This window comes from Lupinus angustifolius, chromosome LG01 (assembly GCF_001865875.1).
Source record: "Lupinus angustifolius cultivar Tanjil chromosome LG01, LupAngTanjil_v1.0, whole genome shotgun sequence".
NCBI lineage: Eukaryota > Viridiplantae > Streptophyta > Magnoliopsida > Fabales > Fabaceae > Lupinus > Lupinus angustifolius.
This window is the reverse complement of record NC_032009.1, coordinates 19,975,145-20,000,523: the sequence shown is the minus strand read 5'-3', so window position 1 is coordinate 20,000,523 and position 25,379 is coordinate 19,975,145. Positions and strand designations below refer to the sequence as shown.

General features: G+C 33.1%; 4 protein-coding genes across 7 annotated transcripts; 1 reads left to right on the top strand and 3 right to left on the bottom strand.

The window, feature by feature from the left end:
- On the bottom strand, positions 1,502–4,253 carry LOC109352391 (aldo-keto reductase family 4 member C9-like). The gene is made up of 7 exons (XM_019594367.1): positions 4,005–4,253; positions 3,832–3,882; positions 3,195–3,271; positions 2,997–3,084; positions 2,613–2,888; positions 1,999–2,241; positions 1,502–1,719 (listed from the first exon to the last, which is right to left on the bottom strand). The coding sequence occupies exons 1-7, from the start codon at positions 4,122–4,124 to the stop codon at positions 1,633–1,635; spliced, it is 942 nt and encodes a 313-aa protein (XP_019449912.1). The 5' UTR covers positions 4,125–4,253; the 3' UTR covers positions 1,502–1,632.
- Positions 4,669–6,587, top strand: LOC109352382 (trihelix transcription factor ASIL2). Its single transcript, XM_019594355.1, has one exon. The coding sequence runs from the start codon at positions 5,282–5,284 to the stop codon at positions 6,251–6,253; it is 972 nt and encodes a 323-aa protein (XP_019449900.1). The 5' UTR covers positions 4,669–5,281; the 3' UTR covers positions 6,254–6,587.
- LOC109352358 (heterogeneous nuclear ribonucleoprotein R) lies at positions 11,117–15,832 on the bottom strand. 4 transcript variants are annotated; one of them, XM_019594318.1, is made up of 12 exons: positions 15,349–15,832; positions 14,380–14,933; positions 14,204–14,293; positions 13,833–14,072; positions 13,223–13,444; positions 12,883–13,141; positions 12,456–12,787; positions 12,240–12,349; positions 12,035–12,144; positions 11,866–11,942; positions 11,693–11,789; positions 11,117–11,490 (listed from the first exon to the last, which is right to left on the bottom strand). In XM_019594318.1, exons 1-11 carry the CDS (start codon positions 15,629–15,631, stop codon positions 11,694–11,696), a joined length of 2,373 nt encoding a protein of 790 aa, XP_019449863.1. In that variant the 5' UTR covers positions 15,632–15,832; the 3' UTR covers positions 11,117–11,490; position 11,693. The 4 variants fall into 4 exon arrangements, with proteins under 4 accessions (XP_019449863.1, XP_019449888.1, XP_019449871.1 ...); XM_019594343.1 differs by having other exon boundaries at positions 12,035–12,141; positions 15,349–15,831; XM_019594326.1 differs by having other exon boundaries at positions 11,198–11,570; positions 15,349–15,793.
- Positions 20,726–22,578, bottom strand: LOC109352399 (uncharacterized protein At1g28695-like). Its single transcript, XM_019594380.1, has 3 exons — positions 22,402–22,578; positions 21,773–22,156; positions 20,726–21,292 (listed from the first exon to the last, which is right to left on the bottom strand). Exons 1-3 carry the CDS (start codon positions 22,549–22,551, stop codon positions 20,780–20,782), a joined length of 1,047 nt encoding a protein of 348 aa, XP_019449925.1. The 5' UTR covers positions 22,552–22,578; the 3' UTR covers positions 20,726–20,779.

The window sequence follows — 25,379 nt, the reverse complement described above, 5'->3', positions numbered from 1 at the left end:
TATAATAATTATATCGGTTATAATCTGGCATGAAGTATGCGATTGTCTCTTCCAACAAATGTCGTTATCCAAAATTGAAATATTAACCTTTCGATCATTATGTGAAACTAATATATCTTTACATTTCGTAACAGAAACATTTAACTTTAAATCAAATTATATCAATTATATATGTTGGTTTTTATTTAAATTTAATTTTTTAATGAAAATGAATTACTTTTTAATAAATAGTTGGTATGGAGGATCAAACATACAAATAATATATTTGTTTATACTTTCAAAACATGATTTAGTAGCAACAAGTAAAACATTCTATTTTAAAAATGATATAAATAATAATTATGGTTATTATCTTCTTTATTGATCTTTCAATATTAATATTAGTAATATATATATATATATATCTAACTCAAGCGGTATGTGGTTTAATTAATAAATCATTGAATAACACTAATTAGATTAATTTTGTATTTTATAATTAATAAACAATGGAAAAAATTTGTTATTAGTTATCATTATGCTTGCTGTTTAGAAGCTAGGCTGGGATAATGACTTCATTTGGAAGTCGTGATACCAAGTGATGACTTCAGTGTAGAAGTCCATCTGAGGAATAACAACATCATGTCGACATGCAAACTGAATACGACTTCCATGTAGTTCATTTGATTTTAGTATAGTTTATTTGGTTTACTAAATAACCAAGAAGTCGTGTTCATTTTGCACGACGACATGATATTGTTATTGCCCATGCCGACTATATTGAAGTTGTCACCTGGAATTACGACTTCCAAATGAAGTCATTATCTCCCAATCCAACTTCTAAATTGTAAATATAATAGTGACTAATAACATTTTTGTATCTAACAACTATAAAACAATTCTCTTCCAAGTTTTTTTCAAGATTATTACTTAACTAAAACGATTTTGCTTAAGGCAATGGTATGAAAAACAAAGGTTTAAATTTATTTATATTGAGAAAATTATAGTATATAAGATTTTTTATAGCAATTTAACTATCATATTTATGTGTTAATAATAATTGATCACTCAATAAATAAAAGTAGTATACATATTAAACTTAATTTTTTTTATGCTCATATAATATGTTCTCTAATATAACTTTCAATATAAATTGAATTTAATATCTATTTACTCTCAATTTAAAGTGTTTTGTTTACATTGTCACATATTATTTTATAGAATAAAGGGCATGAACCAAAGACATGGACATGAAGTTCTTTCTAAGGAGTGTTCTAAGTATTAAAAGAACTAGATCTCTTTTATCTCTTTTGGGATTTGCGACTGTCCCTCGTAACAATTGTTACTCATAAGAATCGAAAAGTGCTCTTAGTATCCGAGTGTATAATTGAAAAGTGTGTGATTCATATGACTAATTGATTTGCAAATTTAAAAACACCATGCATATTAAGTTCCAACAAATACCTTAACACCATGTATAGTTACATACCCCAGATTATCTACCGGTACTACCACCAAGAACAACATTGAATACAACAGAAAAGAATCATCTCCAGTTTTGGAAAGGATCCTGACTCGAATACAACATATTTTTATTACTTCAATGGCTACTCTTTTAGGATCAATAACAGCAAATCAACTCAATGCTGTTCACTATTCACCATCCCAAAGTTCTTCAGCATTCTTATAGCCACCATAGCTTTCATGCACAAAAACTCCAGTAACCTTAATAAGCCTCTCCTGTTAAGAATCAAGAGCAGAAAGAGAATCCGAGTTTCATTCGTGTAATGATTGAATTTGAGTATTGAATAAAATGAGTGAATGATAGTTTACAATAAAAACTATCTTTAACTAAAATATATTTAACATCTCTGGCATGAGTTAGTTTCACATGTTACTCAAAAGACAAAGCTTTTTCTACACATTATAGCATCATTGATGTTGTGCTACACATTATTGAATTGGTGATTTACAAAAAATGCTGAAGGAAATATGAACCTTATATCTAGAACTACTTACCTGCTTAATTTCAGATAACTTGTTGATCAAGTCATCGGGTATGGACCAGTCAAAGATATCAAAGTTTCCTTTGATTCTTTCCTCATTGGTGCTCTTAGGAAGCACACTATGACCCATTTGCAAGCCCCACCGAAGCGCCACTTGCGCCGGCATCTTCTCCAATTTCTCGGCAACTATGTTGATAATAGGATGCTTAAGGATGTCAGTCTTCAAAAATGCTGGTGACCCTAGTGGAGAAAATCCCTGAAAAAGAGAGTTCATCATGTGATAGATCATTAGAAATCCAAAGAATGGTCTTCGGCATACCACCATTTGAAGAACTAGTAAAATCACCTTCAATCAAGTCTAGAAAATTTTCACTGAAAAACTGGTATGAAACATTGTTCTGAAGATTTTGCAATAAGTCATTGGATGTATTTGTATGACTATAAGAGGCAAGTGCTTCAAATTCCTTTTGCTTTCAGTGACAAAAGTATTATTTCATTATATGGATGAACGTGTCATTACATATTGGATTTTCTTTAGTTTTTGAAGCACTTGCCTCTCCAGTACTAGAAACTATCCGTACTCATGACTATCAGCTATCGTAGGTAAATTATATCTGCCATACTTACAGATAAGTGAATTCCCTTAGATTCACAAAATGCATGCAACTTTGGCTGCTGCCACACTGGATGCAATTCGACTTGGTTAACCGCCGGAGGAACTCGCACTATCTCCAACAGATCTTGAAGCTTCTTTGAAGAAAAATTGCTTACTCCTATAGCTCTAGCTTTGCCAGAATCATAGAGTGCCTCCATTGCTCTCCATGTACTAGGTATGTCAGGTTGTATAAGATTTTCAGGGTTGATTCCAACTGATCCCTTTTTCATTCGCACCGGCCAATGGATCTAAAAGATGAAATGATTCAATCGAAAACAATGATCATAGATTATTAGTGTTTAATTATCTAAAACATTTTGTAACAGAATTCACATAGCAGTAAAGAGAACACATACTAGATAGAGATCAAGGTATTGAAGTTGCAATTCTTGCAAAGTTCTATCTAATGCTTTTGGCACATCTTCTGGATCATGATCTGTGCACCTAGATATAGCCAATAAAGCATAAGATCTTTGTTAACAATCAAAGTCAAATATATGTTTTTATCTATCTTTGAGAAATATAATCAAACATTTAGAAGACAATAAATAAACCAGAGTTTGGAGGTGATCCACAAGTCTTCACGCTTGACAACACCCTCATCAAAAAGCTTCTTCAGAGCATAACCAATCTATACAAACCAAGATTCCAAAACAAAAGTTAAAGTTTAACCAAAGAAGCATGAATTTACAAGCTTGAGCAATTCTGATGTTTTTTTTTTGTTTCCCACAGGTATCCTCGCACTAGAGGCAATCATGTCTGAGATGGGAACATCTGCAGATATGTGGGGCTAAGCGGATATTTTTTCCATCCACAAGACTCGAACTCGAGACCTTGCTTAAAGGGAATCAAACATGTACCAATTGAACCAACACACGTTGGTAAGCAATTTTGATGTGAATAAGCATAAGTTGTGACATATAAGTAATTCTCTATCACAATTCACATTTCTACAAGGTGTTGGTACAATGGTATAAAACCACCAGATCTCCATATAGACCAAAAAGGTCGAGAGTTCGATTCCTATAAACTAAACATATTAGGTGAGGCAGTCATTCATCCCGAAAATGATTAGTTCCATACCCAAAAGGCAAGTAGATGACCTCAGATATATCAACAACAACAAAAAAAACAATTGACATGTTATACAAGTGTCAAAACAAAAAGCATGTGTTGACTATGTATTGTTACCTCTATCTGATTATTATAGGCTTGAGCACAATCAATATGTCTGTAACCAACCTGAATTATTACACACATCATTCAAACCCATCTTCAATTAGTATGATCAATTATTCACACAAAATAATCATTTGAAAACTATATAATAAAAACATACCCATAAGTGTTAAATCATTATATACCTTAATAGCAGTGGAGATTACTGTGGCAACAAGAGTAGGATCCATCATTCCTGTGCCTAACCCAACAGAAGGTATGTACTTTCCTGTGTTCAACTCAAAGGAATTGATACCATGTGCCATGTTCTATGTTCTACTCTTAATAATAACTAGCTATTAAGTTTTTTTGAGGTATTTATAAAAAGACACAAACTTTTGTAAGAAAATGATGAAAAATTGAACATGGTTGGTCTTCACAAGTTTGTGTCATGCTCATGTGTGGTAGCAACAAGCCAAAGAGTCAACATCATGTAGATAGAATTTTGACTTTTTTTTTATTTATTTAAAAATATATTTAAAAAAAAATTAGGATACAAATCATAATAATAATTTTAATGATTGTATAAGGATATACTTGACTATCTAGATATATTTTATATTCCTAGTTTCTCAAACTTTAAAATTATGATTAAGGTGTAACAACACTTTTAGTCAAGAGAATAATGTGACATGTGTGCTCAGTAAAAATGTAACATATATACTATTAGTCAGATGGTATGTGAACTTGTGAATAGTTATCCCAAATTTATATCCAAATATTAGTGAGATGAGAAACATTCCGAAAAATAAAATGAAGTTATTATTGAGAAATGGCAATGAAATGGAATGAGTGAAAAAGAAGGGAAGGTGTGAGAGGTATGGGGTAGTAGAATGGTAAATAGGTGGTTACACCTTGTCATATCCCCCGCGGTGCACGTTAGTACCTTTGCGGTGGTGCCCTTCTAGATCTCTTTTTCAGCCGCACACTCCTCCCACCATACCTATCCCCCACCCACCTCTTCCCTCTTCCCCCTCTTTTATTACCATGCCCCTTTCCCCTTTCACCACCACTTCCTCCTCCAACTTCATCATCAACCACCCTTCTTATCCTTCACCACCTTCCTTATCCTTCACCACCACTTCCTTATCCTTCACCACCACTTCCTCCTCCAACATCAACAACCACCCTTCTTATCCTACACCACCTTCCTTATCCTACACCACCACTTCCTCCAACAACAACAACCCTTCTTATCCTTCACCACCTTCCTTATCCTACACCACCACTTCCTCCTCCAACAACAACAACAACAACATCATAAACAATCTCTTTATCATTCACCACCCTTCTTATCCTACACCACCCTCCTTATCCTTCACCGCCACTTCCTCCTCCAACAACAACATCAACAACAATCTCTTTATCCTTCACTACTCTTCTTATCCTTCACCACCTTCCTTATCCTACACCACCTATACCAATGGCTTCTCCTACTTCTCCAACAGATCCATCTCCACCTTTTGCTCTTCCTCTCCTTCCCCCTCCTCCCTCCTCCACCTCATCCCGCCGCCTTCCTCCGCCGTGCTGGTCCCCGGAAGAAACCGCCGCTCTTATTAACTCCTACCGTGACAAATGGTACTCCCTCGCCCGGAGCAATCTCAAGGCTACGCACTGGCAGGAGGTGGCTGACGCCGTCTCCGCCGCGTGTCCTAATGTGTCACCTCCTAAGACCGCCGTCCAGTGCCGTCACAAGATGGAGAAGCTTCGGAAGCGATATCGCGCTGAGATCCAGCGCGCTCGGAATCTTCCGGTGAAGAAATTCAACTCGTCATGGCTCCATTTCAAGCTCATGGATTCAATGGAAAAAGGTCCTTTGCCACCGAAATCTGATAACAATAACAACGATTACGCTGATTTCGTCGATGTCGATGATGAAATTGACGCTGAGGATGATGAGGATCAGGATTTCATCCACGCCAATTCGCTCTACAAATTGCGCAGGAACGGGATCGGGAGTTCAGGCGGCGACGGTGGAATTGGCGGCGGCGGTAGCCGTAGAGTTGAAGGAGGTTTTCGGATTAGGATTCCGAGTGGTGTGAGTGTAGCGAAACCTGATTCAAGGTTTTATGGGAGATTTAGTGATGAGAAACGGAACCCTAATTCTAGCTATGGTGCCAAAAGTGTGAAGGAGGGAAGTGCATTGGGGAAGAGAGAGAGGGACCCGGTGGAGGAGATGGTGAATGCAATTAAGGTTTTGGCAGATGGATTCGTGAGGACGGAGCAGATGAAGATGGAGATGGCGAGAGAGATCGAAAGTATGAGGATGGATATGGAGATGAAGAGGACTGAGATGATATTGGAATCACAGCACCGGATTGTCGAGGCTTTCGCCAATGCCGTTTCCGCGCAGAACAAGAAAACTAAGACGGTACCATCATCCCCTGAATCATAGATAACCAATGTGATTAAGTTTTTAAATTACGATTGCGGCGATTGTTGAGTTATGCATTGCAGTATGCAATCATGGCTTCATAGTCACAACATTATGTGATGCAATTCGCAATTTAACGAATTTAAAACCGTGATTGAGATTACTTGCTTTTTGCTGTTTTGCACAAGAGACCTATGAGTTTTATGCCATAACTAAGATATAATGTGAGTTTTCTGTAGTTTAGTTTTATTTTTAGTTAGTAGTAGATATATATAATTCTCTGTTCATCTGCACTTTTTTATATAAGTAACTGTTGGACATGTGAAGCTTGGGTGAATATAGCTTTAGTATTTAATTTCTGTGGTGGTAAAGCATACTTTGATGTTTCTTGTAATTTGAAGTAAATTATTCATCGTTCGAACAAATGGAAGTGTGGAACAGAGTTGTAATGATCTGTGACACAGACAATATCTTTGTCAAAATGGTGTGTATGCTTTATTGTGTTGAAAGTTGAAACATTTTACCATCTGGTGGGTGGGTGGATGGACAAAAATTGAAATGATTCAGCCGAGGATTTTATGATAAACTACTGTTTCTAGTTAAGGAGTTAACAAAGTTTATATTTGTGTCTATCACATTCTCAGAATTTAGAAACAGGATTTGAGTCTTGAGACATAAATTTTATGTTTTCTGAAGCTCTGTTGAATATTCCTGATTTCATGTTGTTTCTTATGTTCTGTTTGGGTATCCTTTGTGTTCTTTATGAAATTCTAGGATATCTGATCTCACATACTGTATACTGGGTATACTCTATGAAGGGATTCCTGCTATTTCCAAGTGCATGACATAAGTTCTGTATGAAATGTTTATGTTTAGAAGTCCCAAGAACAAGCCATGTCAATTGATTTTTTCTCTTTGTTGCAATTTGAATATTATTCTCAGTGAAAACCACTGAATATTTTTCAAATTCATATGCACTCTTACCAATATGGCTTCCTAGGTTTTATATTTAGTTTGAATAGTAACATGAAAGATACTTATTGTCTAAGTTTGTTGTTGAGGTCTGAACACTTTTGACCTGCTCAAAAATAATATTAATTGGAGTTTCACTCTTGGTTACTGCAAGATTGTGACAATTATAGAAAGATGTAAATTATAGAGTTCTTGTGAGGTGGATGCAATAGACAAGTGCTTTGTGTGTTATTTGTGATCTGGTAAGTGGCTCTCAAGCTTAAACAAAATTTATACCACATAATTATAAGATAAGTAATGGTCTTGTGGTATTGAATGTTGGATGATAAAAGTTAACAAGGGAATGGGTTATTATTTCATAGATGGGAATGTTGTGTGAAGTGAGTGGGATACAAATGCAGGAAAAGTTCAAAAATGGATGTATTAGAAAGAAGAGGGAAAATTGTATGTATGCACTTACAGCGTATGTGTTTTATATACTTTGTTTGAAAAGTCAATGATGAATAAACATAAATGGTGGATGAGATACTAAATGTGTAAAATTGGGAAAATATAATTGAATAGAAGTGTAAATTAGATGGAGGGTAGGTCAATAATTAGAAGTAGATGTTTAGAGTGATTAAGAAGAAATTTGAAGAGGAAATCATTGAAAAGGATTGAGAGCTAAATGGTCTTTATAAGGATATGGTTTAAGACAGAAAGCAATGGCTCCTTTGATTCATATAATTGATCCTATCTTGTCTTGTGGTAAAGGCTTTGGTTGTGGTTGTGTTGAAAGAGTGTGAAAGTGAGTTAACATGTGATAACCTCATTCCATCTTTCAGGAATAAAAGGGGCTTTTGCTTATGTTTGACATTGCACATCTAAAGGATGATTTTTTTGGGTACTATCTCCTTACCCAAAAAAAAAAAAGAAGGTAAGGAACTAATTTATTTCAGGGTACATGATTGCTCTTCCTAACAAGTTTTGCTCTTACGAATCGAATTCATAACTTTTTGGTCATCATAGGAATTTAGTGGGATTTTACATTACTCGACCAACACCTTTTGGTATCTGAAGGATGAATTTGAAATGAAAAAACTTAAGGTATCAATTGTAAATTGTTTGTTGATTTGAACCCATAACTTACAAAGTCATAGAGCACACCCCTGATAATTGCATCGTTGTGCTTGGATTGTGAGGGTTCTCAGCCACATGGATAGTTCAATGTTTCATTGGAGTTTGACCCTTACATGTGGATTATTCAAGGCAATAAATAATTTTTTAGAAGATATGCTTAACAATCTTTTAATTATATACAAAAAATGGAGGAAGCATACTCAATTGCTTATTATATGTTTGGATTACTCGTTTTTTTAATAAAATCTAAGTATTATGATATTAAAAATAGACAAATATAAGAATAATGTTTTTTTGGGTACATAAAAATATAAGAATAATAATGTAATATTGTATTAGAATTGTCCCTATTAATGTGTAGTTCATTCGATTTCCATATCAAATTTCTCATATTTTTATGGTAAAAAATCAATCTAGAGCAATTTAGTCATTATAATACTTGTTTATCGCTTTTAGAACAAATAAATAATTTTGAAGAAGGTGAGTCCGACAACCTTCTAATTATATACAGAAAAGATGTAGTGCAATCGATTCTTATGAGGTATCGTTAAGTTTATTCTTTTTGTTATAGCTTCTTTTAATTAGATATCATGTATTATGGATTATGACTTATTCCCTCCAATACAAATATAAATAAATTATCGTTAATAGCGTATGTATAGTTTATTCCAATTCCATATAGTGATGAATCAATCAAGAATAACTTAGTTATTATAATAGTTCTATGATCACTTCAAGACAAATAAATAATTTCTAGAAGGGTGTGCATAACAATTATAACAATCTTTTATTTATATAACAAACTGAGTGAGTACAATTGATTCCTACTCTCTGTTTTAGCTTCTTTCTTATTTGTATCATTCATTACCGAGTATAACTTCTTCCCTCAATTATCAAATCTAAATAAATTTTAAATATAAGAATCATGTATTGTATTAAAATTATCTTAATAATGTGTAGTTCATTTGATTTCTATGTATTTCCTTGTATTTTTTGTACGGTAAAAACTCAATCAAGAATAACAATCATTATAATACTTTTACAATCAATTTTAAACAAATAAATAATATTTTTTTAGGTGTGCATAACTCTTGGAACATGAAGTGATACAAAACAGTGGAACAACAAATAGGAACCGGCATAACACAAGTTACTTTACCCAATGTCTACAAACATTTTGATGCATGATGGGGTTACCAAAAAGAGGTTGAGGAAAGTTTACAACCTGCATTGCCACAAAGAGAACAACAAACTGGAAACTATAACTTTAACAAGTCAGTCAAGAATAGTTTAATGAAAGCACCGGCTCCATTGGATAAATATCAATCGGCCTTATATTCCGATGCGACTAAATCTTCAACTCAGTATACAAGATTCACATCTAATGCGATTTGAGAGGAAAAATGTACAGAGTACAGTCTTACCATCACACACGAAGATATTGTTCCCATTATTTGAACTAAGGGTGAGCATGGCCCCCTTAAGGGTTATCCCTTACCTAAGCCTGCATGTTGGTCGTATCATTTTTTTGAATCCGAACCCAACCCTAAACCTTAAACAAACCCAACCCCTAATGTCGACCAGTCAACCTTTCAACCCGAACTCGGCTAAATATATACATACCTCTTTTGATGAAATCTTCTCAATATTACTTATTATTATGGATACGCATGCCTATCACATTCTCGACCCTAAATATTGACTAAGCCTAATTTTTAAACTCAAATATGACCCTATACTCGATCAAACCCAACCATAATCAGCCCGCATCATGAGCGGGCCAAACCAAGTGAGCGGGCAAGATCGAGTCCTGCTCACCCCTAATTTAAACTCAACCTCCAAGTCACAAGGAAGAAACCAATACATTTCTCATGCCAACTACTTGCAAGCATAATGATATAGAAATCCTAAGAAAGAATCTATGGATCAATTATTTGAAATGCACATGATTTGCATGTTAAAATCAAAATTAAAACCAACAAAATTGGCAACATCCTCACGCATTGCTCAGAACAATTGTGTTGATGGGAAGCAAAGCATTGCAAAAATCCTAACAAGCTTTGTAACCTTATAAGACCTTGCCGAGAAATACTCTGTATATACCCATTTATAAGATTCACATCCCTCAAGCAACAGGGCTACCAGTGCATTAAGACCCCAAACATATATAGTTAAAAAGTATCTGTTAAGCCACTTGGGAATATACAAAATCAAGACCAAATCCACATCAGAAACTTCAACAAAATGAGCAATTTAAAGTAGTTCATCTTTGCCTTTAGGGCCAGGGTTTTGGTAAATCGTGCAAGGCATAACTATATGCATGTGCCAACTTCAGTAATTTGTTCCAATTCAGAAACTGTTAATATCACAAGATATTCAATCCTTTTTTGCTACTTTATAGTTTACTTCGATGTTGCCTTTCCAATTGGTATTGCACAGGCAAGTGATCTTCTGAGGGCCATGACATTGGAGATCAACCAATTGTGTATGAACAATTGCATTGCAAAGTCCAAAACTTACTTAACTAGCTAAGAAGATAAATGCTTCTTAAGCATTGTCCTGTACTTCCCCCCTCAATAGAAATTCATTCCAGAAACAAATATTAGCAGTGCATCATGCTTTTCAGGATGACACTCATATCCCAACAAATGGAGTTAGTAAGTCACACAAATCCCAAGAAACTAATCTTTCGACTGTTAACTGCTGAAGTAGAGCCAGTATTACTACTAGCTCAATAAATTGTCCGTTAGTTCACATCTGTTCTGATCATAGGACTTAAAAAAAACTTATTCCGAAGTAACTAAACATCTCTTTGTAGATTTAAAATAATGAACCAACTATGATAAATTCGGCAGGTAAAAAATCCAATAAGCCCTAACCAAACAGTAGCATTGCTAGCCTTGGTCTCTGACCATATGGTATCATAAATCAAGGTTTTATTACACATCACTGCTCAATACTTCTCTTCCCATCCCTAATTAACTTCAGTCCATACAGCATAAATTCAAGAATTGATAACACATTGCATCCAGAGGAGAAGACCCAAGATAAGCTTGAATTGACAAAATCTAGTTTTCTGACAAACTCCATAGAAAGGCTATAGCTAGCAACATTCCTTTGACTCCAAATTGTAGGCAGCATAACATGCAGAAGCTTCGAAGGTCATCCTACAGCAACACCTCTTTATTATATCAGAACTGTCATAGACAAACTTAGTGGCGACTAGAATGTCCAACCTTGGGCAGCCCTAACGAAAAAATAGATATGCCATTCGAGGATAGAGATATTTCTCCAGAAAATATTCACTTTTATTATATGTATCCATGTACTCCACAAAATGCAATGCAATGGAATTGTCAGATGACATACCTCAATAATAAGACCCAGATCCACCACCACTCATGTAGCTGCTACCACTACCCGTACCCCTGCCAGAATACATTGATGAATAAGAGCTGCCACCAACCTACATTAAAGAACAATGATGGTTAAAAATATATAAACAAACATTACAACCTATTAAGGAAGGACAAGAACATTACATCACTTCCACGAGAGATGTAATCACCACCATAACTTGACGAGTACATGCCAGTACCATCACTACCACCAAAAGAGCCTAGCATGCAACACACAAGATGTAAGGAGTAAGGACTAAGCAAATAAACTATGTTAACAATAACATATCAGACTATCAGAAACAAAATCCACCTCCACTGTAACTGACACCATGTCGACTGCTATACATTCCATGTGAATCTTGACTAGAAATAGAATTTCTGCTACTGCTGCCATATCCCAGACTAGATCTTCCAAGTCTACTGAAGTACCAAACAAAAATTAGGGAATAAATTACAAGATAACAACAGCATTTAGGGTGGAAGGAATGCAAGAACCCAAATTATATATCACTAACCTATCACCATAAGCATCCTCATACTGTGAAGCACTACCACCATATTCATAGTCCAATCGAGCTCTTGATTGGCGAGCACCAGTATCAGCATACCTTGGAGGAACATCATCCTGATAGTAAACAAAAAGTAGTTTCATTTACAAAATCAAGCTCTTGCAGAACTAAAACGAAATTCAAAAAATAAAATTCGAATAGTTGTGAACAAATAATACTAACTATGGCAGCATAAGAACGTTTTGAACCAGACAGACTATCATAATCACGAGGTCGTCCTTCACGGTAACTTGGATGGGGAGGAGGAGGTGGAGGAGGAGGCCTCTCAAACCTTTGGCCATAGCCATCATCCACATAACCTCTCCTTGGTGCAGCACGATATGTACTTCTTGGGAGATCAGAGTAGCTAGGGCCACGAGCTGGGTAATCCCTGTAAGATGGGCGTCTTTCAGAAACCACTCTCGAGCCATAATCTGCAGCAACTCTTCTTGGAGGTGGTAGATCCTCACGACGACCATAATCTCTCTTCATGCTACTTTTTGGATATGCAGGAGCTAATAAGAGGTACAATAGAATATTGATCACAAAGAAAGAATGAATAATAAGTCTGTAAAAAAGGGCTTAAAAATAAAAATTGTATAGTAGGTACCAGCCTGTCTCCTATCATAGGATCTAGCTGGAGGATCTATTGGCCTACTTCTTGCTCTCATACTAATAGGCCTGACAGGTGGAAGACGACTTCCAATTCCTCTTACCCCACGGGGAGGAGGAAAACTACGTGGTGCAGGTCGGCTCCATGAAGGCCTTGACATTAATCCAGATCCGCGACTAGGACGGTAGTCCCCACGACTAATATATCTTCCACGGCCTCTCTGAAGTGGTCTTGACAATCTAGCCCTAACTTTTGCCTGAAAGAAAAGGACATCTTTATAAAATGCAGCATTTAACTATTGCATCCATATACAGTTTATTCAAAAGGCAAGACAGACCTTCTTGTCACCTTCCCCCAACTCTGTGCCGGTGATGCTTTCAGCACACCTTACAGCAGCATCATGTGTGCCAAATGTAATAAATCCATAATCCATCCTGCGAGCAGCTGGCATATTCCTGGCAAGTTCAATCTTTTCAATCTCCCCATATTTTTTAAGAAGATCCCGGACATAATCTTCATCCCACGAAGGAGGCAGAGCATCAATAAACACAGTTTTAACCTACAACTCAAACACGCTAGATCAGAGCAAATAAAGGGTTTATTATCTCAACAGTCAACACCAAAGACCACTTCAAGATAAGCTCCACTTACAATAACTACTGAAGTTACCATAAAAGCAAATTCAATTACATCCGTTGAACTTACTAATTTAATAATTTAATTACAACCATAGAAGTACGCCGAGGTGATTTTATATTAAAAAGTAACAGGAAATTTTGATATCCAAAATGTAGACACCCAAAAAATCCACCACTACTGGTGCAGAAAGCCAGCAGAGATGCTGACAGCAACCGAAATGCTTCAACATGGTCGAAGAACCATACCACACAGGTCCCGTATATCAATCCCTGGTTTTTTAACCAGGGAACTCAGATTCAGAAAAATACCTGTGCCATAATTTCATCACCCGGATCAATAAAGGAATCCGCAAAGGAAACCTTTACAGGCTTATCAACTCCAAATACAATATCTCTCTTCTGAAGTCGCTTAAAGGCATCCATAGCTTCTGAGCGGGAGGAAAATTCCAAAAATGCAAAGCCACGGTTCATTCCTTTATCATTATTATCTTCTACTAATGTCACATCCTCAACATTTGTAACTCCATAATGTTTCAACTTCTCCTTTAACTGGAACCAGAAGTTGCATTAGTAGTCAGAAACTCAGCAAAACTTAGTCAAGAGAAAATCACCAGCTAAGAAACCTTAAGCCTTGAATGTCAGATGGTGGCAAAGAAATAGACTCAAAGAATTGAACTTACAGCTTCCTTTGTCCATGTCTTGCATATGTTACCCAAATAGAGAGTATCGCTGTCCTGACTAGGAGTAACACCACATTGTTTGCCATTAATCTGAAATTGCAGTTATAAAAACAGGTAGGTGATTTAATATGATAACAGTTTTAATTCCCCTCAGACGTCAAGAAGATAAAAATTACCACTGGATTTTTTAGCTCAGCTACAGCTCTTTTTGCTTGTTCGACAGTTTCAAAACGCAAGAATGCAAATCCCTTGTTCTTTTTAGTCTGAGGGTTCATCATCAGCCTGACTTCGGTAACCACCCCAACAACACTGAAAACCTTCTTCAGATCATCTTCTGTAGCATCCTTATCTAGCCCTCCAACAAACACTTCAAATTCTTTCCGCTTCCGCCTCTCTTTTACAACTTCGCGATGTTCTTCCTCCACATCAGCCATCTCTTGATGCTCACGCTCCTCACCAACATGCTCATCATCCTCTTCACCCTCTATTTCATCATGCACGTCTTCAACTTCTTCCTCACCAGTATCACCCTCTTCTTCACCAACATTCTCTTCTGGTTCTTCCTCTTCTCCCTCTTCCATTTCATGAACCTCATCTGGTTCAATTTCCTTCTCATCATAATCAACGCCACCATACTCCTCATGTTCATACTCCGGATCATTATCCTCTAAATCTAATCGTTCATCCTTTTCATATTCATCTATAGATTCCTTAACCTCCTCTTCATCGTCTGTCATAAAATAAATATTTCAAATTATCCAATGACAGAAGACTCAACTTTCCAACATCATAGCATTACTGTTTGTTACTATAGTCCATATTCCATAATGGATCCTCATCATTCCTTAGGAAATTATTTCCATCATTCCATACAAAACATACTAATAATAAATTACGCTGGTTCCTTATCATAATTACTGGTTCCCTCGACCGGTAAATTTTAGATAGACAGCAAAAGCAAATACTATACAATTACTAGTATCTTCCACAAAATATTCAGACTACACTAAGACTGAAAGACTAGTCAGAAAACTAAAGCAATATAAAGTTTCATAAGTACCCGGTACCGCATGATTATCAATGACTAAATTTAAACTGAAAACATGCAAATATTGAAACATTGACAAAAGGGAAACGGGATTTACTTTTCACCACATGCAATTCATTAGAAACATGCGTTGCTTTTATTTCTTCATCATCTTCAGAAGCTTTTTGGTTCATATCAATTGATTTGTCCTCAACAACAATAGATTTATCTTCAACCTTCGATTCTTCCTCAATAATCAGCTTTTCTTCTTCAACCTTCACAACTTCTTCAGGTTGCTGCTGCTCCTTCTGTGCAGATTTTGTTGGAGTCACCTTGCTTCCTCTTCCGCCCCTTTTTCCACCACTGGCTGAACCACCTCTCTTCACCGTTCTTGGAGGCATTATTCGAAAACCCTAAATTTCACAAACGAAAATCACGCAACTCTGTTTGGATCAGAGAACACAAAATAAACGAGATTGGTGAATTCAAAACCTAAAGAATCGAATTCTGAAACCAAAGTTGAGAAAAAAGAGAGAGTAAATTGAAATTAAAGGAAATCGTAGAGCACGAGTAGAAAAGAGAAATAGAAAGAAGGATGATAAAAAAAGGAACCCTAAGTAGAGTTGAATATATATAGAGAGTATAATATCTATACAGTATAAAGTGTAAAGATAAGATTTATATCATCACATGATAATTGGATGAATTTGGATTTTGATCTAATGGATGGATGAAAAACTATTTATCATCAAATTTATATAAATTTATTACATAATATTCATGTATCTATTACATTGGATGGATAGATATCCAACCTATTTTTTTAATTTGAACTAAACATTTTTAAAGAACTATTATTCAAAAAAAATTAAATTATTATTTAATAAAGCATTTTTAAATATCAATTTAAAAAAACATTTTTCAAAAGTGCTTTTAAAAAGTAATTTAAAAAAAAATGAAAAAATATTTAAAAATACAAACACTTTTAAAAGTGATTTTTTTTAAGAAAAACATTTCAAATGATCCCCACTGCCTTCACACTCATAACCTATATATATATATATATATGCAAATAAAAACTAGTATTATCATTAAGTGTAACAATTTATATTATAGAAGACATGTTAAGTGTATTTTTAAGTTAATTTTCAAGCATTAATTAGTACCATAAGTGATCCTATGAGAGAACATTTTCCAAAATATACGATCATATGGCTTTGACCATATCTTGGTGCATAACGAAAAATAAGGAGTGAAACCAGTATCACAACAATGTAAATGAAATGTTAAAGACACTTTTTAAAATCACAATTTCAATTTTCAACTATTGTAATGTGTGTAGGGTTGTGTTGTTAGAAATATGATAGATATTTTTATATTAATATTGAATTAATTGGGAAAAAAATTATTTTTAGTTTTGGATAGATTGGTATCAATCCAAATGGATATACTAATGATATTCATTGGATATAATGGATGAATTTGAATCTGTCCATTATCAACACTATCCATTGAATTATATCCATTTAAATCCATTAGTTCTAACGGATAGATTTGGATGAATTGAATGGATTATTGATAAATTTGTCATCATAATCACACTATTTATTATTCATTTGAATTACTTTGGAATATATATATATACATATGAGGAGGGATGCACTTATCCAAGAGTAAGTTTTATATACTTACTCCTCATCCTAAATCTAAACCATTAGATGTCACTATAATTAATAGTTAGAATGAACAGTAAGTTTTAAAACTTACTATTGGAGTAAGTAGATTCTCACTCTATATATACATAAATAAGTAATATCTATGCAGTGTAAAGATAAGATTATGTTCATTGTTCATTTTAAAAAAATTTAAGAGTCAAATAGTAGTTTAAAATAAATGATAAATAATACAGTAAAATATACAAAATTCATACACAGTTAGTATATACATAATTCTTTCAAGTTAGATTGTATGGTGAGAAGACACTCTAACTTATATTTTACCGCAAAAATATATTTATTAATTTTATAGAGTTTCATCATATCGTTTGTGTTTTGATATTATTGATTCTCTTAAAAAATAACATATATAAATTGTGAACAATGAACATATATAAATAATATAAATAATTTTTTATAATATAAATAATGTAAGAGTCAAATAGTGTTTTGATATTATTGATTCTCTTACATTATTACTTTATGTGTAATATTTGATTCAGAAGATCACAATTTTATATAAAAAATCTTAAAATAATTAATATATTTTTAAATAGGTGAAAGAATATATTTTAAAATAGGCTAATAGATATGTTTTTGTTGGACCAGACTGCTACCGGAAGAGTGAAGAGTTACAAGTGAGACACCACGTCTTGAACCAAAACCTTAAGGCATTAGTTCCATGGGCCCCGCATATCCAATGTGGGACTTTCACAGTTGAATAAACCCAACAATCTCCCCCTCAAGTGTGGGTACCACACACTTTCCGGTCCGCTCCCCATTGAGTCCACCATGTCCCAGCCGAACCATCGGCTCTGATACCACTTGTTGGACCAGACTGCTACCGGGGAGCCTCCAACCACCGGGGAGTTCCATTGCTACATGGGTATGGGAAGAATGAAGAGTCATAAGTGAGACACCACGTCTTGAACCAAAACCTTAAGGCATTAGTTCCATGGGCCTTTCCTTCTTATAAACTCTTTCACTCCTCCCCGCATATCCAATGTGGGACTTCACATTTGAATAAACCCAACAATCTCCCCCTCAAGTGAGGGTACCACACACTTTCCGGTCCGCTCCCCCTTGAGTCCACCATGTCCCAGCCGAACCATCGGCTCTGATACCACTTGTTGGACCAGACTGGTACCGGGGAGCCTCCAACCACAAGGGAGTTCCATTGTTACATGGGTATGGGAAGAGTTACAAGTGAGACAGGCCCATGGAACTAGCCTCCAACCACCGGGGAGTTCCATTGTTACATGGGTATGGGAAGAGTGAAGAGTCACAAGTGAGACACCACGTCTTGAACCAAAACCTTAAGGCATTAGTTCCATGGGCCTTTCCTTATTATAAACTCTTTCACACCGGGGAGCCTCCAACCACCGGGGAGTTCCATTGTTACATGGGTATGGGAAGAGTGAAGAGTCACAAGTGAGACACCACGTCTTGAACCAAAACCTTAAGGCATTAGTTTCATGGGTCTTTCCTTCTTATAAATTCTTTCACTCCTCCCTGCATATCCAATGTGGGACTTCACACTTGAATAAACCCAACAGTTTTTAAATTGATTAACAAGTTTGTTTTTAAATGGATCTATCTAATATTAATAATTAAATTATTTTTTATTTTAATATTGAAACTTGATTCCTAAGAATTTAAGTATATTAAAATATGAATATGAATATATTATAATTAAATATGTTAGTCAATTAGACTTAGCCCAGGTTCTAAATAACATAAGGCTTAGACTTTTTAAAAACTCTTAACCTAATATTTTTATATAAAGAATTTGGTTTAACATGACATATTATATAACACGAAATAGGTTTTTGAAATGTAATTCAGCTTTTTTCTATTCCTACTCACAAGCATGATAATCACATCAAAATCTAATTGTGCTTAAAAGTTCATACTAAACATTTTAGTTGATTTCAGGACTATCACAAATTTAAAAATCAATTAGTGGAAAAAGTGACTATCCACTTAACAACTTGATGTGTATTAAGTAGTGGGTGTTGTCCTCATATTGTCTAGGACCTTCTAAGCATGAGTGAGTAACACCCGACTCTACTCGCTCACAATTCTAAACTATCTTAATATTTAAGTAATTCTAAACAATCTTAATATTATTGCATTACTTAGATAAGTGAAAATAATCTTTTTAATTCTTATACAAGTGGCAAAAGATATTTTAATACTCAATCTCAACCTAATTTTTTGGTGCAATTGTAATCGTTGTCTTAGCAACACAATCAAAATTTGATATGATTTATTTTCTATAATGCAATCTTTGATTTATTATTTTTCAATCCGTGAAGATTTATTTTTTATCAAGGTATGCAATTTGACCAAATTGATATGATTTGATTCAAATTACATATTCTCGAATATTTAATTTATTTGATAATCAAACCTTAATAAAAGCAAATCTTTAACTCATTCATTTTTTTATTGAATAATTTTGAAGAACATTTTTTTTGCCGGACAAAATTGAATATTCACATTAAGGAATAAAGATCATATGATAAGTGGTATGGATATATTGTATGAGCTTGTAGGTATTTTAGTTATGTAGGCTGAACATAAAGAGTATTGATAGATACTTATTCAACTATTCTTGATATATAAGGGGCAAGTCGGGTCTACTTGGGTGACCTAGACATAGACCCGAACCCATCATTTTTTTTACGACGGGTCTGTCCCTTTTAATCCGGTTTGTCTTTTTTTATTTAGTTGGACGGGTCAGACCCGTCCTGATGTCATCGGGTGGGGATAGGTCAACAGGTTGGACCCCTAATATGCTTAATGGAACTGGAAAAAAAAAATGAGAATATCATAATAGTAAAGTTAATGAACTAATGATCAAAAGAAGTATGATATGTAGAGAAAAAAGAAAGAGATTGATTTTCTTACTAAAGAGTGAAGAGAGTGTGAAAAGAAAGAGAAAGAAAAGGAGAGTGTAAAAATTGACCTACAGGTGCTTAATGGAACAGAAAAATCAGAATGTTATATATGTGAAGTTAATTGATTGATGATCAAAAGAATGACGACAAAGAAAAAGAGAGTGTAGAAAGTGGCTTTGAGAAGAAGATGAAAAGTGAGAAGGGAAGAAGTATGAGTTTTCCATGAGCTACATGTTAAGTGGTTGGGTCTAGAAACTCTAATTTTAAAATTTGAAAGTATATATTTTTGTAATAATAATATAATTATTATTAATAGTGTAAAGAATGTTGGTTTTGTCATTTAATAGGAACTACCCGTAATAACGAACTTGAAAAATGAATCTGTTTATCATAAAGGGATTCGTTGTTCCTGACTCTGCTTCACCTTAATTGTTATTTGAACAAGTAAAGTTATGTCTTGGTCCGAGTGGGAATAGCATTTCTCTTCTGCATGTCCATGGAGTTTTGAAAAATCCAAACATCTCAGAAATAGATAGAGAGGTAGGAATTTATCGAACGAACCGCACTCCTTCGTATACGTCAGGAGTCCATTGATGAGAAGGGGCTGGGGAAAGCTTGAACCCAATTCCTATAGTGATGAATATAAGTGCAATTGAAATTCCCGAGGAGTTATACATTTATGTATTGATAAGACCATTCACTATTTCTTGAAGCTCGATCTCTCCCCAGATAAAATATAATATAATGCTAATTATACATAAAAAAACAATAATAAAGATTCCATCACATAGGCACTCTAAGTCTTCTATGATATCTTTATACAAATGGAAATTTAATTAGAGTACACAAATCTATATGTGCATCTACAAATGACACTTTTTTTGTTTCACATACAAATGACATAATCAAACTAATTAAACATTATCTAGGTTTAGATATTGTAATTTTTTGTCCATGAATCAACACATGCTACATGTTTAGTCCATGTGAGATTCCCCACTGAATTTTTATCTAACTTGTTAAATTTCTTCCAATCATGAAGAACAGCTTTAAGATCCAACACCTTAGCAGTGATGCTCCTACAACAATTTGCATGAACAGTGGTAACTACCCTAAAATCTTCACTATCTTGGCAAAATCCACTAAAATAAAGTGTGTCCAAGAACATAACCTTCATTCCCAACTTTCCAATTATACCATCATCAATGAGGTCTTGAAGCACATCTTGTTCCTTTAGTCCTGTGGCATTGTCTTTGTTACCATACCATGTTTCAAACAAGGATATGGTCTTATTGTTGGACCTAACAAAGTAAAATCCAGTGTTGAGTTTATGCTTTTCTGACCAAGGATTTCCAAGGTAAACATCTGCACTGATTTGAAGATCTAGGGTTTCATTCTTGCTCAATCTTGTAAAAGGGTTTCTTAGCCACATTACATCAGTATCCTGCAACAAAAGATGTGTCCTATGTTAATGAAAATTTGACTCAAATTCATGTTATGATCACATTACATTCATGTTATTAATCTCTTGACTTTTTTCTCTTAATTGTATCCCACTATCTCTTTTGGTGAATCTTCTACCAACCTTAAACAATACTATAGACATACCCTAGTAATGGTTGATGTATATTTTGGCAAACTTGCTTGCTTAGAAATATTCATATTTATCAAGCCAATTGTGCACATTATGTGGATAAATCCGTTAAGATATGCCTCATGTCCAATATGAATATGAACAAAAGAGATGAAAACGGGGTGGAACGGACACGGCTAGTGTTTTCCCGTAACTATACAGGCACTATTTACGAGTACCCACAAGGGTTTAAGTTTGAATATATATTTATTCATGTAACTCGCTATCTTATCTTATGCCACTCTCCAATATTTCTACCCATAAACCTAAGAAATAGTAAATTAAACATACCGTGAAAACAAAGTTGTAGCCAAGCTTGAGTATATCCAAGAGGAAAAGAGTCCTTGCCCACATCATGTTGATGAAATCCTGAGTCATGTAGAGTTTCTCTCCTTCAAAATCAACACCATTTGTTTCTAATCTGAAGCAGTTTAACCTCAGAAAGTTGCACCTATCATAAGCTGTTTTGTCAACAGTTACTATGACAAGGTTATCAATAAGAGACCTTGTTCCTTCTCCTAACCAAAAACTACTAAGAAACATGTCAAGCATGGCTCTTCCACCACCATCATCTTCTTCTACATAAGCCTTGTTTATTATAGTGATTATCACAGTTTTGTTTCTCATTGAGGCTTTGGCTAAAACTGATTCAAGAACTTCTTCACTGGTTCTAGTCTATGTGTCCAAAACAAAGTAATTAGCCAAGGTTCTATATAATATTTCAATAACATTTTTCAACATCAACATTCAACAAAATATGTTTAGGGTATGTTGTTTTATGAGTATTTGTACATATCAAATTTAACAAATAAAAAGAAAACAAAACTATTGAATTCTATGTCTTCATAAACATTCTTCATCTTTTTTGAATGAGAAAATATAATATATAAATAAAATATGTTTAGGGTTATGGAACTTACAAGATTTGATTGATTAAGGAGTTGTTGTTTCTGTGCTTGAAGTAATGCATTGGGGAAAGAAGAAGAGAATGTGTAGATGCAAAAAGTTGCAGCTAAAAGTAATGTTAACATTATAAAACTCACAAATATTTGTTTAGTATTGATCTCCATATATGAATTATTCTCTAATTCTTTGTGATATCTTTTTCCTTTTATTCAATGGAGAAAGATTATCACACAACTTGTTCTATTATTTATCTTCAAACCAGGGTGTGATGAAGTTTTATACTTATTTGGTTGTAATTTGTAATTAATTAATATGAACTGTAACATATCTCAAATTTATATATGCAATTCTGTGATTATCATCTTCACATTATGTTTATCTTTCTTAGTTATTTCAGAAAAAGGAAAAAAATGTACCCAAAAAGGAAAAAAATGTACCAATAAAATTAAGTTTTTACTTTTTTTTGCAATGTAATGTAAATGATATATTTTGTTTAAGGAAATTTACTATTTACTTTTAACATAATTATTTTAATTAACTTACTAATGGTTTAATTTAAATTTAATATTACTAGTAGAGAATGTTGACTCGATGGATAAAATATTTTATTGCCCTTTCCTATTTCTAATAAAACGTATTTACGTATTAATTGTTATTATTGTTTAGATGTATAGGATATTTTCTAGTTTAATTCCTTATTGATTAAGCGTTTTCTTTACTTCCCTTTCTTTCCTTTTATAAGTTTGCCAAATTTGACTTTTTTGACTAATGATTTGTTTTTATATTTTGAATTTTTAATTATTAACTTCCAAAAGGTTTAACTTAAATTTAAAATTAGTAATCGAGAATATTGACTTCATAGATCAAATATATGGTCTTAGTTGTCTTTTTCTATTTTTACTCCATCATTAAAAATATGTATGACAAAAATATTCTATCCAATGGATATTCGCTAAAAACTTGCAACATATACCCATACAGGTAGAAGAGGGTATCATGATATCCGCTTTATAAGTACCTGCACATTTATAAATTTATTATGTAAATAATTTATATATATTACATTTTTATTATTATTTTATAATTATATATTATCTATTTTTGTACAATTTTATAATAAATTTTAGTGATTAAAATATATGGTAAATTTAATATGTATATAAATTTTATTATTCATCTAATAACTATTTTATATGTATTAATTATTATAAAATATATAAAATTTTATATATATATTTTTTATTTTTTTATAATATAGTGTAATTCATCAATCCAACGTGATTCAAATAGTCAACACTTATTCAATCTCAAAAAAGAAATTTGGTGACAATTCTAAATCATCATAATTAAAGTATTTCCTTTATAAATAATAGTGTTTTGAAAGACACTTCTGTGTTTTTCAATTTATTTTTTTATTGTATGTAGTGTATATTTTATAAAGTATAAATATCAAATAGAAATTTGTGTTAGATATTGTAATTTGGAGTTGAATATATTTGATTGAGGTAATTATTCAATCCTATTTTTCTTAAAAATTGAATATTGAAGTAATTGAATCACTCGCAATTATGAAGTGTATAATTAAGTTGTGATGCATAAATAATAAGTGATATTTACTTTCACACAATTAACAAAATATTAGCACTGTTATAAAATTCGCCTCGAACCAGCTGCTCTGACTGCTTCAATCGTGAACCAGATATCTGACTAGTCTGAGTCTCTCATCTAACCAGTTTTGCATCAAAATCGAATTGACTTGGTTCAATTCAGTTAGTTTATTAAGCCTAAAATCGGTTACTCGAAATTGTTGGACAAACCGAGTCAATCAAAAAATATTTTTAAAAAATATCTAAAACAATGTCGTTTTGAGATAAAAAATTAAATATTTTTAACATATTTTTAGTTATATTTATCACATTTTAAATTTATGTGCACTTTTGTTACAATTAAAACATAATACATATGTTGTTTGACGATATTTTTAACTTGATATTTCATAGTAGTGAAATATTTTAATTTTAGAATATAGAGTTATTAAATAATGTTAGCTAACATTAAAAAAAATTTAAATTTGTTAACGTGAATCGAGTCAACTGATTCAATCCGCGACTCATTGATTTAATATCTTAACTAAATTATCATTCACCGATCCGAGTTTAATAATAATGTATATTAAAACACCAATTTCTCCCACATTTATTGTGTGAAAATATTTATGATATAACATTCAAATTAGTAATTAGAAGAGGTTTCCCTTATGTTATATAGATAAAGATATTAGTACAGTTGAATGAAATGCATTAATGTGTGAGCAGTGATTACCGAATATTATATGTTTTTTTTTTGTAGAAATTAAATAATGTTAAGAAAAATAAAAAAGTAAAAATTACAACATGGTGATAATTGCATCGTATTTTACCTTTATATATAGTATATAAATATAGATATATAGAGATAAAGTATAGATGAATAATACATATGTCAGTTTTGACTTTGACTAATGATTTAGATTTTTGAATTTAATTTAATTAAAGTATGGAGAATCAGTTTAGATATTTTTTATAGCGATGAGAATTTTCCATTAAAGTATGTATAATCAGTTTTGATATTTTTATCAGATATGGGGATTTTCCATTAAAGGATGGAGAATCAGTTTAGATATTTTATAACGACTTTTGCTTAAGTTTTACCCATTTATTTACAAATAAATTAAAATTTTAAGACCATTTCAATGTAAAAATATACAACTTTAACAATAATGTTTAATATTTAATTATCTCACACATATTTACATTAATTTGTTTTACAAAGAAAAATAAGTTTTGTATCCTAAAAATTAATAAACAAATAAAAAACCATTTTCTTCCACTTTTTCTTTTGCTTTACAAAAAACTGAAAATTCTAAATAAAGAAAAAGAAGATAAAATACACATGGTATGAAAATAAAAATCAAAACCTTTTTAAATTAAAATTGTACATTTATTTCTTAGAA